Source organism: Notothenia rossii, assembly GCF_949606895.1.
Source record: "Notothenia rossii genome assembly, chromosome: 3".
Lineage (NCBI taxonomy): Eukaryota > Metazoa > Chordata > Actinopteri > Perciformes > Nototheniidae > Notothenia > Notothenia rossii.
In genome coordinates, this window is record NC_136901.1 from 34,172,558 (window position 1) to 34,185,043 (window position 12,486).

The following is a 12,486-nucleotide window of genomic DNA, read 5'->3' on the forward strand; positions in this document are numbered from 1 at the left end:
TACACACACACACACACACACACACACACACACACACACACGCACGCGCACACACACAGACAGACAGACAGACAGACAGAGAGCCGTTACGTCACGCATCGGGAATGCAGTGAGGAGCTGCTGCTGCTGCTAAAGGCCTCAGGATCCGTCACAAAGTAGGTGAACGACGCTAAATCTAAAAGAAAGTTATGTCGCGATAACTTTCAGCGAGCTTTAAACCTTTCAAAAGAGGCGCAGATTGAGTTTGTGTCGCGCTTTTCTGGCGGTAGGTGTCTTGTATTTCATTGTTTCCTCTTCGGTTGTGTTGAAGTTAGCCTGGAGGTAAGGCACGAGTTAAAAACAGGCTAACAAACAAGTAAACAAGGCTGTTATTAAAGTTAATTATTGCACATTATCCTATATTAATGCTATATTACTTTAGTGGTATGTTTCTGATATATGTGACGCACAAAGGACAGATTTGGTGGAAAAACTGAGCAGTGAGTCTTTATTAATTTGTATGTGACGATAATGTTGCTGGGCGGAACTAACGCTACTATGTAAATACAACAAACTATCGCAAATGTGTTTTTAATGCGACATCTTTTGTTCTATTTTACCTTTTTAACCAGTTTTGTTGTTCTTGTTCTGTAGATGAGACTGAAGGGAAGAGGAGATTCACCGTAAAGGTACTGTAAAAGGTAGGAAATGCCAGCAGTTTGCTAATAGTCATTAGATGAGGTTTTTATACCCACATTTACTAATTTCCTGTTGTTTCCCTGTTATTTGTGTCCATTTGAAATAGCTATTATCGCTAAATGTAGCTACAATGTGTCAAGCTAACCAGAACCTTCCAAATATAAACGTGAATATGGTTTCAGAATAAAAAAACAGTGAGTATAACTGTGAATATATGTAATTAGGGATTTTATGAAGCCAGTTTGTATTTTCTACCACTTATTTGTACTATACTGACTTTTTTTCTTCTTAAGTGTTCCGTGTAGCTGACACGCTTACTGTAGACTTGTTTTATTTTGAAATGTAAAAACACCGGATGTTGTTGATGCTTATTCGCTCTTTCTTGACTGTTGTGACTGTCATCAACTTTGACATTTCGTGAGCGTTTACTACGCTTCCTTTGCAGATATTTAACAAACATTTCCAGCCTAACTTTGTGTTTTTAAATGACATTTAAAAAAAAAATACAATTGGCTTTACAGCAGACAGTAATAAAACCGCTTAGATTAATTTTCTGGCCCAGCCATCCTCGGATTTGAGTGTGTGCTCATCCGGACTCAGAGGCTTAAATCAGGTCAAAGAGGGAGGTGGTGGTCACTCTTTCCTCCACGTGGTCAATATCAGTCAAGTATGCTGATACAGCAAGGTTAAATGTCAGCTATAAAGACCCTACACATAAATACAAATGTATTAATAAGTCTAAAGCAAACCAAAAGGCTAAAAATGCACGTTAAAGTATTGCATTTCTGTATGTCTGCATCATCCTCATCTGTCATCATAATCCTCTTATCAATGGGGATTTATGACGGCCACACGACCCGTTTACAATCCGTCTGAGTGGGATGATAATTTCTCCTCTCGGACAATACCGATCTGTGTCGGTTCATCCTTATTCTCTCAATCCATGTAGGCATTGTGTCAATCACACAGCTTTCCAACATGTATGGAAAATGTATGGTTTATGAGTCATTTCATGGATAAAATGTTAAGAGTGATGCCATATGTTCACCAGAGTTCACCAGCAATGTCTTATGTAATCTAAATCCACAGTAGTCTTACATTTAGAAAGATACAGAGGAAATGAGTGTAGGTTTTTGTATTTGTAGAGTGGTAAAGAGCAATATTTATTTGCTTATTTCCAGCAAATCAAATAGTTAAAAAAGATGAAGATTGCTTCCTTTCTTCAGGATCTTATTTCCCTTGTAATTCATGACACTTTCTATACATTTCTGTCACATAAATCAGTATTTCCTTAAAGACCTATATCCTATTGAAAGGCCCTTAGGTGCAAGTCAGCACTTTGTGGGCTCAGCTGTGTGCCGCAGGGTTGTTATTTATCCCACTGAGAATACATAATATATTGTTATGAGCCAGGTGTTGCCGTGTGTACAGACATTATACAACATTTCCTGCCCTGTTTTTGTGTCCGCTTCATTTGCAATGATACCAGTTTGTAAACAACACTCAAAGACAATAACCATTGTGGAGGAAAACAGGGAAGGGTCACCACAGATGTTGCACCTGTTTGTGTGTCTTGTGTGCTGGAGAACTTTTGCATGTTGTGCACACGTTTTAGAGAAATGTGCGAGTCTGCTGGAAACCCCCAAGCCTTTTTAGAACAACTCCTCTCTTCCTGCTCTTCAACTAGAGACCTATTGTTCTATGTGTGTGTCCCTGTTGCTATTGGAAACAAATCATCCTTTAGTTTCCATTGGTTACCTATGAAATAAATACACACACCATCAGCGATTATGTGTTGTTACTTAACTGATATTAGGCAAAGCAAAGACTGAAATTGCAAATTGAATGCATGTTAATTATAAGCATTTAATAGAGCGACGTGATGGCAATATTTTCTTCTTCTCTCTTTTTGATCTCATAAGCCTGCCATGTCCGGTCCAACCTGGCTTCCACCGAGAACTCTGGATAGCTCAGAGAGACCCGTCCCCCAAATGTCTCACTCTGCCGGGTCAGCGATCTACCGAGTCCCCAACAAGAAAGGGACGTCCGACTTCCGGCCGAAATATGGCCAGTACGACCAGAACGGAGGAGGTGGAGGTGGAGGTGGAAGTGGAAGTGGAGGTGGTGGAGGAGGTGGAGGGGTGGCGGCTAATAGGTACATGGCTACTGGACCCACAGGTAAGAAGAATACCATTAGTCACGTAGTACAGTATAGTCTTTTGTAACACTTATCAGAATTAATTGACTGCACATACATTTGCACAAAGCAATTTTCAAAATGCAAAACTATGATTGCTTCTGCACCATGGCTATCGTATCTAATCATATACAATGCTTATCTTATCTAAGCCAGATGTACACTTACGGTCCTTGTGACTGGTTGACCTCTATTTACTGGCACTGAATATGTGACTAACCTTCAAATTCCTGAACCAAAATAAAATCATTAAGTCTCTCCTACCTGGCCTTTTAGTGTACACCACAATAGCAAGGTCTTCACATCAGTTAAGCACACAGGTTTAGCTTCTTATAACATACACCAATCTCCTGATTGTGCTGAGGAAATACCTGTCTTTTGGCTGTGTGTTTAATTAGCAAGAATTAACACATTATTCTTTGTTCCCCTCTCCCAAAGGTGGGCCCATTCAGCATCCGTCAAGCGAGCACTATTACGCTCCTCCCCAGGCTCCCAAAGAAGAGCGCAACTGGAGCCCCCACATGGACAGCTACGAGCTGATGGTGGGTTCATTATTCTTGACTGATAATAAAGAAACATTTTAGAGTTGTTTGACAATTGGACTTATAGCTTCAATCTCTAAACTGTAAACACTGAAAAAAGAGCAAATGCACAGTACTTATTTATGTACTGACATGTTGTGCTGCTCTGTTTTCAGCACCGCGGCCCTGAGAAGCCGGTGAGCTATCACTCCAAAATCGATGCTGACATTGACTCCCTCACCAGTATGCTCGCTGATCTGGACAGCAACCCACAGGACCCCAGCACACAAGTAGGACAATAACACTTTGTTCAAACAAAATGGAAACGTTTTTGAGAAATCACACATGCATCAGGCCTAATATTTTAACTGAAACAGAAATACATTTAAGAAGTAAACTGAAACCTACAGACTGATTTGTCCTAACCATGGTAAAGGACCTATAGATATTCAATTAATAATAATAATAATAATAATAATAATAATATGAATTGTGTAGCAGAGTTTCCGTTAGTAGGTAATTACCGGACTATGACCGGATATGCTGATGTTTAAAACTCAGTTAAAGGTGGGGTAGATAAGTTTGAGAAACCGGCTCGAGATACACTTTTTGTTATATTCCATGGAATGCTCTTAACATCCCGATAGCAATGAATATCTGAAGTGCTTTGACAAAAAATCCATAAAATTGTTTAATCTGTGGAAGCCGTAGAGCTGTAAAAACTTTAGCCGGCCCGGCTAAAATAACTGGATGGCCTACCTGCCTGTCAGCCTTCCATCTGTGCACAAACTTATCTCGTGCCATCATTGATCATGTGCGCGTTCGTGTGTGTTGGAGGAGGGGCTCTGTAAGGAAGTGGCAGATTTCTTCCGGCTGTGTATTTTCTAATTCTAGCGCACTCGAGCTGGTTTCTCCAAAATGACCTACCCCACCTTTAAATTGGACTCAAGTTGATTTCCAAATTGTTCAACATTGTGGATACTCCTACAAAGTTCACTGTCCATGTATTTTGAATGTATGTAATCTAGCTACATTCCTCTGAGACTTTATACCTGGCCCCAAAAAAAACAAGTAACGTATTGTAAGAATAAATGAATGAAAAAATTAATCTATCCAAAAAAACTGAAACTAAACTAAAACTAGCAAAAAGTAACCAAAACTTAAAGGTGGGGTAGGTAAGAATGGAGAAACCAGCTCGAGTGCGCTAGAATTTGAAAGTACACAACCGAAAAAAATCTGCCCCTTCCTTACAGAGCCCCTCCTCCAACACACACTAACGCACACATGACCAATGAGGGCACGAGATAAGTTTGTGCACGAGATGGAAGGCTGACAGGCAGGTAGGCCATCCAGTTATCTGGCACAGGCCGAGGCAGATAATTGGTCTAGCTTTTTACAGCGCCACGGGTTCCACAGATGAAATATTTTTATATATTTATTGTCAAAGCATTTAATGTATTCATTGCTATCGGGATGTTAAGAGCATTCCATGGAATATAACAAAAAGTGTTTCTGAAGTGAATTACCTACCCCACCTTTAAACGACAATTAAGTTGAAAAGTAAGAACATTCAAAACATTTGAATGAACATAAAGATTTGCCTTTTAATACATAAATCTGCCTGTATACTTACATTTCTACATCTCCTGCCCCCCCCCCCCCCCACAGCTGTACGACAACGTGCCTTACAACAAGTACCTCCCTGCGGATCACTACAAGCCGGCTCACCAGAGCGCAGCCCCCCCACAGGGCCGGCCCTCTATGGGCTACCCCCCTCATCCCCAGAACCAATACCACCCGGCCTCCCGCTACCCCAGCGAGCACCAGACCCCGCAGTACCCCCCCTCCCATCAGCAGGAGTACTACTCTCCCACTCCCAAGCCGTACCCCCAGCCCGTCCCGGCCTCCTACAGCACCGCCTCCACCCCAACCGGGCCCCGCTTCAGTGTCCAGGTAAAGACGGCCCAGCCTGTCACCTACTCTCAGACGGGGAGGCAGGCAGAGCAGGCCTACACCCCCCCGCCCCCCCGCCAGCACGTGTCCCGCCCCCCCCCTCAGACTCAGACTCAGACCAGTCAGCAGGGCTGGTACCCGTCACAGGCCGCCTCTCAGGCTCAGGAGATGCACTCGGAGGCCGTGTACAAGGGGGGCGGCCCCGGAGGGAGGGGTCACCAGGTGCCTCTGTCCAAGAGAGGGATGGAGAACAGTCACCCAGGGTCAGGGGCCGCTCTGAACCCAGCTTATCAGTCCAGCAAGGTAAGGGAACACATACACATCTGAAGCCTGATTGAACTTATCGCACACACTCAAAGGACAGGATCAGAATGCCATTTTGGTGTTACATAAAGGTGCTTTAGTGTATAATGAAGCATACATAGCACAGTTTAAGGAATAAGGTTAGTTAGGATTATTAGTTGTAAAAAGGGGGCAAATGTAGAACGAGTATAAAGAAAAAACTATTAAAAAAAAAAAAAAAAATTTGTTTTAAAAGAAATATAAATATATACAAAAATATAGTATAGAAAAAATCAGGATCATTTGGATACAAAACTCAAACACCAAACATCTAAAATGATATATGTACGAACAGAAGCCGCCATAAGAGAACCTAACATTTAAATTAAATCACAAAGTAATGAAGTAGTAGTTTAACAAAATAAATATAGTTAATACAATTTAATTATCTGAACAAACATTAAATGTACAGACCCAGTCCTAAATAATTGAATACTGAGTTGGTTATGAAAGGCGCATTTTTGTATTCTTTCTTCCAGCAGGGCATAGCAACGAGCCGGCCTGAGGACGAGTTGGAGCGACTCACTAAGAAGTTGGTATATGATATGAACCACCCCCCCGTCGAGGACTATTTTGGTACAGTCGCCACTCTCTACATTAATAACTGATGACGCTGCATTCTGGTATTTGGAATAAAAACAAACCCAGACATGTAACACTCTTCCAGGTCGCTGTGCGCGGTGTGGAGACAACGTGGTCGGCGACGGCAGCGGCTGCATCGCCATGGAGCAGGTGTTCCACGTGGAGTGTTTCACATGCATCACCTGCCACGCCCGTCTCCGGGGGCAACCCTTCTACGCCCTTGACAAGAAGAGTTACTGTGAGAGCTGTTACATTGTAAGTCAAGAGATATCCCGAGAAACAAAATCAAGAGAATAAAGTTGGATATGTTTGAGAATAAAACAAAGATATTCTCTGAGATTAAAAAGTCAGAAATTTGCCAAATTATTATTAAAATGTTTTGTCATGGAATCCCACTATTTAACTTGCAAGGATTGATCAACCTCAACCTATTAGCAACTTTTTTTGATTTGACAAATGTGGGACTTTTACCCTAAAAAAGCCAATTTCGCAAAAATGTACTCGCAACATTTCACAAATTTCTCGCTAAATTCTAAAAATAATTACATTTTCCTCGCAAATTTTGCAAATGTCTAAAATATTCCTTGCAAATTGCTGGGGTTTTTTCTCTGTCGGTTTTCTCTTTTCCAATTTGTCAGTTTCTTTCCCGGAAAATGTAGCAATTTAATCTCAAAGGATAACCACATTTTCTTTTTTCAGAAATGGGCGACTGTAATCTTTGAAATTCAGAATTTCTTCTTCTTACCTTCAAATGCTCTTATAAGCTGGTTTATAACCCCTTCCTCACTCAATGGTTTTACGGATTCTTATATTTTTGATTTAATGTAGTTTCTCCTGCAGTGCTGCTCTGTCCTTCCTACTCTAATCCACACTTGTTCTGCTCATATCGTCAGAGTACATTAGAGCGCTGTTCAAAGTGCTCCAAGCCCATCTTGGACCGTATCCTGCGGGCCATGGGGAAGGCCTACCACCCTCGCTGTTTCACATGTGTGGTCTGTAACTGCTGTTTGGACGGGGTCCCCTTCACTGTGGACGCCACCTCTCAGATACACTGCATAGACGACTTTCATAGGTACGAAGGCATTCAAGCGCCATGATGTTACCCCTGGTCTTCTTTACTTGCTAAGGTGTAAGAAGGCAGACGTGTGCACTAACTGTAAATGTCGATGCTTGGTGTCCCTGACAGGAAGTACGCTCCTCGCTGTTCGGTGTGTGGCGAGCCCATCATGCCCGAGCAGGGTCAGGAGGAGACGGTGAGGATCGTGGCTCTGGACCGAAGCTTCCACGTTAACTGTTACGTCTGTGAGGTGAGTCAGGAAAGGATTATATAATATATCAGAAACATCAGGACTTAAGTAAAAATAAGTTTTGGTTTAAGTACTTAAAAAGCTCCTTTTTGGTTTTAAGGAATTCCCGGTATCACATTTTATCATTAAAAGCAAAATGACATTGTCACAACTGACCTTTTGAACGTTATATAACTGAGATAGATGTACCCGGGTTAAATAAAAGGGAAACATATCCTTTTTAAATGATAATATTAATTTTTCTGAAGTAAAATATTTACATTTTCTTCATTATAATTTAAATGACCGACTCAAAATGTGGAAGAATATATACAGCATTAATTTAGGTTACCTTCCGTGGTATAATCAAGGGAACAAATACAAATAGGTGACAATTAAGTCAGTGTGGCGATATCTTTTGCAAAAAATTTAATAATTTCTATATTTTGAATTTACTTACTTATTTATTTACATTACATTCATGCATTTATCTATTATTTTTCTTTTCAAAGTTAGGGCTCTAATCCATGCCTAAACTTAGATTGAAACACCGTATCTCTACAGGGGAATCCAATGTTCTGGAGAGTGGATTTGATATACTTTGATATTCAACATGAGTGTTTATGTGAGCTGACTGAAGTGTCTTTCCATCAGGAGTGCGGTCTCCTGCTGTCCTCTGAGGGCGAGGGGCGGGGCTGTTACCCTCTGGACGGCCACATCCTGTGTAAGAGCTGCAGCGCCTGCCGCATCCAGGACCTCTCGGCCAAGATCTCCACCGACTGCTAACAGACCTGCTCCCACCTTTCCAGCACACGTTACACATGGATGGCGCAGACAGGAAACACGCTCAGACTCTTGAGGTTCTTTTTTACCCTTTTTCTCTGACCGTGAGCTGACATACAGCTCCCTCTGTTGGTATCCAGCTGTCATTTAATTTGCAGAAGAACATTTCCTGACATGGAGTTACCACCTTCTTTTCATTCTGATGTCCTACGCAGCTTTCCTTCGGTACACGTCTGCTCCATTTTTCACGTTTAGTTCAGTATTGTTGACAGTGGCCTGACCTGCAGGCAGCTTGGGCTCCACTTACCATTTGTTCGGTACTGCTCAGCTATTAACTTGCACATTATAATAACTGTCAAAGACAATGAAAGTAAGGAAGGATGTCACACATTTAGATGGGAAAAGGAAGCAAAGGATACATGCTAATTAGACTATAACAATCGGACATGTACGTTTGCAGAACTGCCTCAAAACGAGCGGTTTAAAAGCACATTGCAACAACTGTGAGTGTACATAAAGGGCTGGTTTGGTTACAGAATGTTTTTGAAAAGCGTGTAGCTTTTAGTGACGTGGATGTTTGCAGAGACGTAGCCTCATAGCAGGAGAAATGTAGACAAGAGGAATGTGTAGTCAACCTTTTATTCTTTAGCTTATTATAGTAAAAATATCCACTAGAACAAATCCCTCATTAATCTCACGCTTATTACAGGACCTTTGCCATTTTTGATTGTCTCCAAATCACAATCATGCTTTTTGTTGTTGTTGGTTGATACTTGACCTTTACATTGAAGATGATGGTGCAATGAAGTTTTAGGAGAACAGGGTGTTGGTTACTCACGAGGTATGAAAGCGAGTTTGGAAGAGAAAAACTAATTGTTCTCAATTGGTTAGATTTACATGACACGTTTGTATACATAATGGTTGTTCTTAACTTCTCGACAACATACAAGTGGATATGATGCATTTCCCCCCCCAAACATTGATTGTGATTTTGAACATCCTCGTGGGTCAAGACTTTAGAGCCACAGATTTGTTACGATTGTGTTTAACCTCTGTGTTTCCGTCCTCATTTTGTACTTGTGTAACTTAAAGGGCTTAGAAATGTAAAAGCCTTAACTCAAGGATGTCATTTTGTTTCATTATAATCCCTTTTTTGAAACCCTTTGTCTGTGAATTCCACCATTTTCTTTTTTCATCATGCTAAAACGGTTCAGTCTCTTGTTAATTTATCTCATGATGTATATATACTGTAGTGTATTAGTCTGATTTGTATCATTAATGTCATTTCATTCATACCCAAAAGTGTCATTTCAAAAAATTTGACCCATGCCAACTCTTGTGTCAAACACCTTTTCGTTTTGTTTTCATTCTTACTCTGTTTGAAAAGCTGTGAATTGGAGCTTGTAAATCAAAGCCGTGATACTGCAGCAGCCCTCTGCTGAATTCACTCTGAGAAGAAGGAGGCCATGTTGAACACAACAGGCTGTTGATGTAGAAATGGAAGTTTGTTACACTAATGGATTTTCTCCTAATACAGGTAGTAGTTACATCATTGATTATTAAAATGTCAGCAAGTTAAAAGTGTGTTTTTATTTCAACTCAAAGTGTTCAAAATCATCATAAAACGGAGTTGAATGTCCTAAACTTAGTGCATATACAAAACAAAGTTGCTTAGGTTTAAAGTACATGATAACAATTATGTATCCCTAATAGATAGGAAATTCATTTTCTTAATTTGTCCAATACTGAGAATGTATTAATACTATGGTATTTTATAGCTCCTGGGTACATTTTTACCTGCTTCGATTTAGAAGGAGAGTTTGAAAGACCAGAGGGAAGAGCAGACCAAAATTGCAATTAAGTTGCATTATGGGAATTTTAATGATAAAGTGTTTTAGGAAGATAGACCCATACTTAAGTATAAAAGTCATGATGTATCAGATCCTGCAGCTTCAATTCTACTGTTTTTTGTTAAAATGTCTCTCCTGTAGGTCTCCAAATCTAATGAAAGTGCAATACAACGCACTCAGGTACTCCTTTAAGACACACAAAAAGGTTATATCAGTTGACAAATGTTCCCTTTTTAAATCAGAACATTTTATTTGAGACTCTTTGTACGTCTCTCGAAATCGACATACAATCTATTACTGGTATTACAATCACCAACACTCCTGTATGTTTGGCATTTCGCAGCAGATGATCCATTTAAAACATGAGTGAGCAAACAGATTTAATTTATCATTAAAAAGCATATTTAAAAAAACAAAGTTACTCCAACTTGAACTGCTCTAACACGAGGTGAATGTCTTCCAGAAGAAGTTGCGGCAGCCTACTTTGCGCTCTCTGTGGCTGAGGGGGAGTTGTCTCCTCATCACCTCCTCCCGGACCCCCCCCTCCTCCTGCAGCTCGGGGGGCATCTCGTCTCCTCTCGCCGCCAGCAGCTCGGACACAAACTTCAGCAAGAGCAAGTGAGTCAGACCCTGCAGGAGGACACAAAACACGCACTTGTAGTTACATCATCCCTTATTAAAATGTCAGCAAGTTAAAGTCAAACACTGCGATAAAAGGGCCATTCACCAATTCGATATTTTTATTCACTATGTCAAATAACAACGAAAGGGTATTGTTCATCTTTATTTGATTGTATTTCTAATTCACGTGCGATGTCTTGAGGAAAACATTTCCCAAATTGGGATCAACAAAATGTATCTTATCTTAATATTTTAACAAACTGATATTCTTGCTGATACTGCTTATCGATAACAGTCCTTTTTTTGCTTTTATTTTTTTGTGAGTAAAAGCGAAACTATTGAACAAGAACATTTACAATTGTTTATTTGCACTCGCATTGTAAGTTTAAAAAAAAAAAAGATTGAGTAATAACTTTAAGCATTGTTTTCAAAGTAACTATTATTAATTGTAGGCTATTTTGTTCTTATTATGGTCATTTAAAGTATAAAGGCACTTGAATATGAGAGTTGATCCCTTTAATAACTGTTAAATATCCAACTCACGATTTTAACATGACACCAACAAATGTATTAGTTCCAAAAATACTAAAATGAGATAATACCTATTAATTAAAAAATAATAAGAAAAAAAGATATAAGAAAAAAAAATGCATAAATATATTAAAGAACAACAGAGTTAATTAAAATGGTCGTCGATAAGTTATATTTCACCCATGCTTCCAATATAGTGAAATATCCAACCCCTGATCCCAAATCCCAGCCCTTTGAGTCACCCACCTCGTCCGTTGCGAGCTGTGCTCTTAGTGCCAGCATGTCTCTGCGTGGAGCAGCTCTGACCTGTACCAGGAGCCCGGAGGAAAACAAGGCCACAAGAAGTATCTGCACCTGAGAGCGAAGCATCTCCATCTCAAACAGCAAAACTCCAATAACCCCTGATTCTCTTTTCAACACTGGTGATGTGCAAAAGTCCCAAATATAAGCAATCGGGAAAACAGGGTGGGATGTTGGAAGAGCTGAATGTTATCACTGTTTGAGTAGGACGTGTTGGGTTGATAAATAGGCTTCTTCATCTTCAAATCTTCCTCATCCTCCAGGAAACAAAAGGATGTGATTGGTGGAGAAGGAGGAGGTGGAGGTTGTGTGTCACCGGATGGGAGAAGGTCATCACTCACCACGACGAACGCTCCTGTAACACCTCCAACAAAAGCTCCAAAAACTTTGTATTAGTAATTTACTAACTTTGTGAAATGTCAAATATCAATTGGAATGGTAACATATGACTTTACTTCTGTCAGTCATGATTATTCGTAAGTGTCTTGGTGTCATCGTGAGGGCTGCATGCTGTGCCCTGTTGTTAATGACACAATGTGACTCAAATGTTAATGAGGCAGATTAGCGGTCCACCCTTTGTGCTGTCACTTTGGCAAATAATCATGGTAATCATCTAAATGTCAGACTGCAAAACAAAAGGGTTGATGTTAGTGTTTGGTCAAGACACGAAAAAGTATGTATGTGGGTTATTGCACATTTAAAATCACATAATCTGCATGTTACTTCTATTATTACTAAGGCACATGGAAAAACACCACTGTTTAAATTGTAAAAAAGCATTTTCTATTTTATGTTATTTTATCTTTTCACTACACATTCTTACTTTAACTTCTTCTGTTTTT

General features: G+C 40.1%; 2 protein-coding genes across 6 annotated transcripts; one reads left to right on the forward strand and one right to left on the reverse strand.

The window, feature by feature from the left end:
- The first annotated feature begins 37 nt into the window (after positions 1–37).
- Positions 38–9,923, forward strand: trip6 (thyroid hormone receptor interactor 6). 5 transcript variants are annotated; one of them, XM_079669236.1, is made up of 11 exons: positions 38–155; positions 634–680; positions 2,601–2,856; positions 3,314–3,417; positions 3,573–3,686; positions 5,065–5,652; positions 6,171–6,267; positions 6,359–6,528; positions 7,167–7,345; positions 7,460–7,580; positions 8,214–9,923. In XM_079669236.1, exons 3-11 carry the CDS (start codon positions 2,607–2,609, stop codon positions 8,343–8,345), a joined length of 1,755 nt encoding a protein of 584 aa, XP_079525362.1. In that variant the 5' UTR covers positions 38–155; positions 634–680; positions 2,601–2,606; the 3' UTR covers positions 8,346–9,923. The 5 variants fall into 5 exon arrangements, with proteins under 5 accessions (XP_079525362.1, XP_079525365.1, XP_079525363.1 ...); XM_079669239.1 differs by having other exon boundaries at positions 51–155; positions 634–668; XM_079669237.1 differs by having other exon boundaries at positions 153–265.
- Positions 9,924–10,292: 369 nt separating this feature from the next.
- Positions 10,293–11,842, reverse strand: sst5 (somatostatin 5). The gene is made up of 2 exons (XM_079671787.1): positions 11,591–11,842; positions 10,293–10,822 (listed from the first exon to the last, which is right to left on the reverse strand). Exons 1-2 carry the CDS (start codon positions 11,717–11,719, stop codon positions 10,631–10,633), a joined length of 321 nt encoding a protein of 106 aa, XP_079527913.1. The 5' UTR covers positions 11,720–11,842; the 3' UTR covers positions 10,293–10,630.
- Between the last annotated feature and the right edge of the window lie 644 nt (positions 11,843–12,486).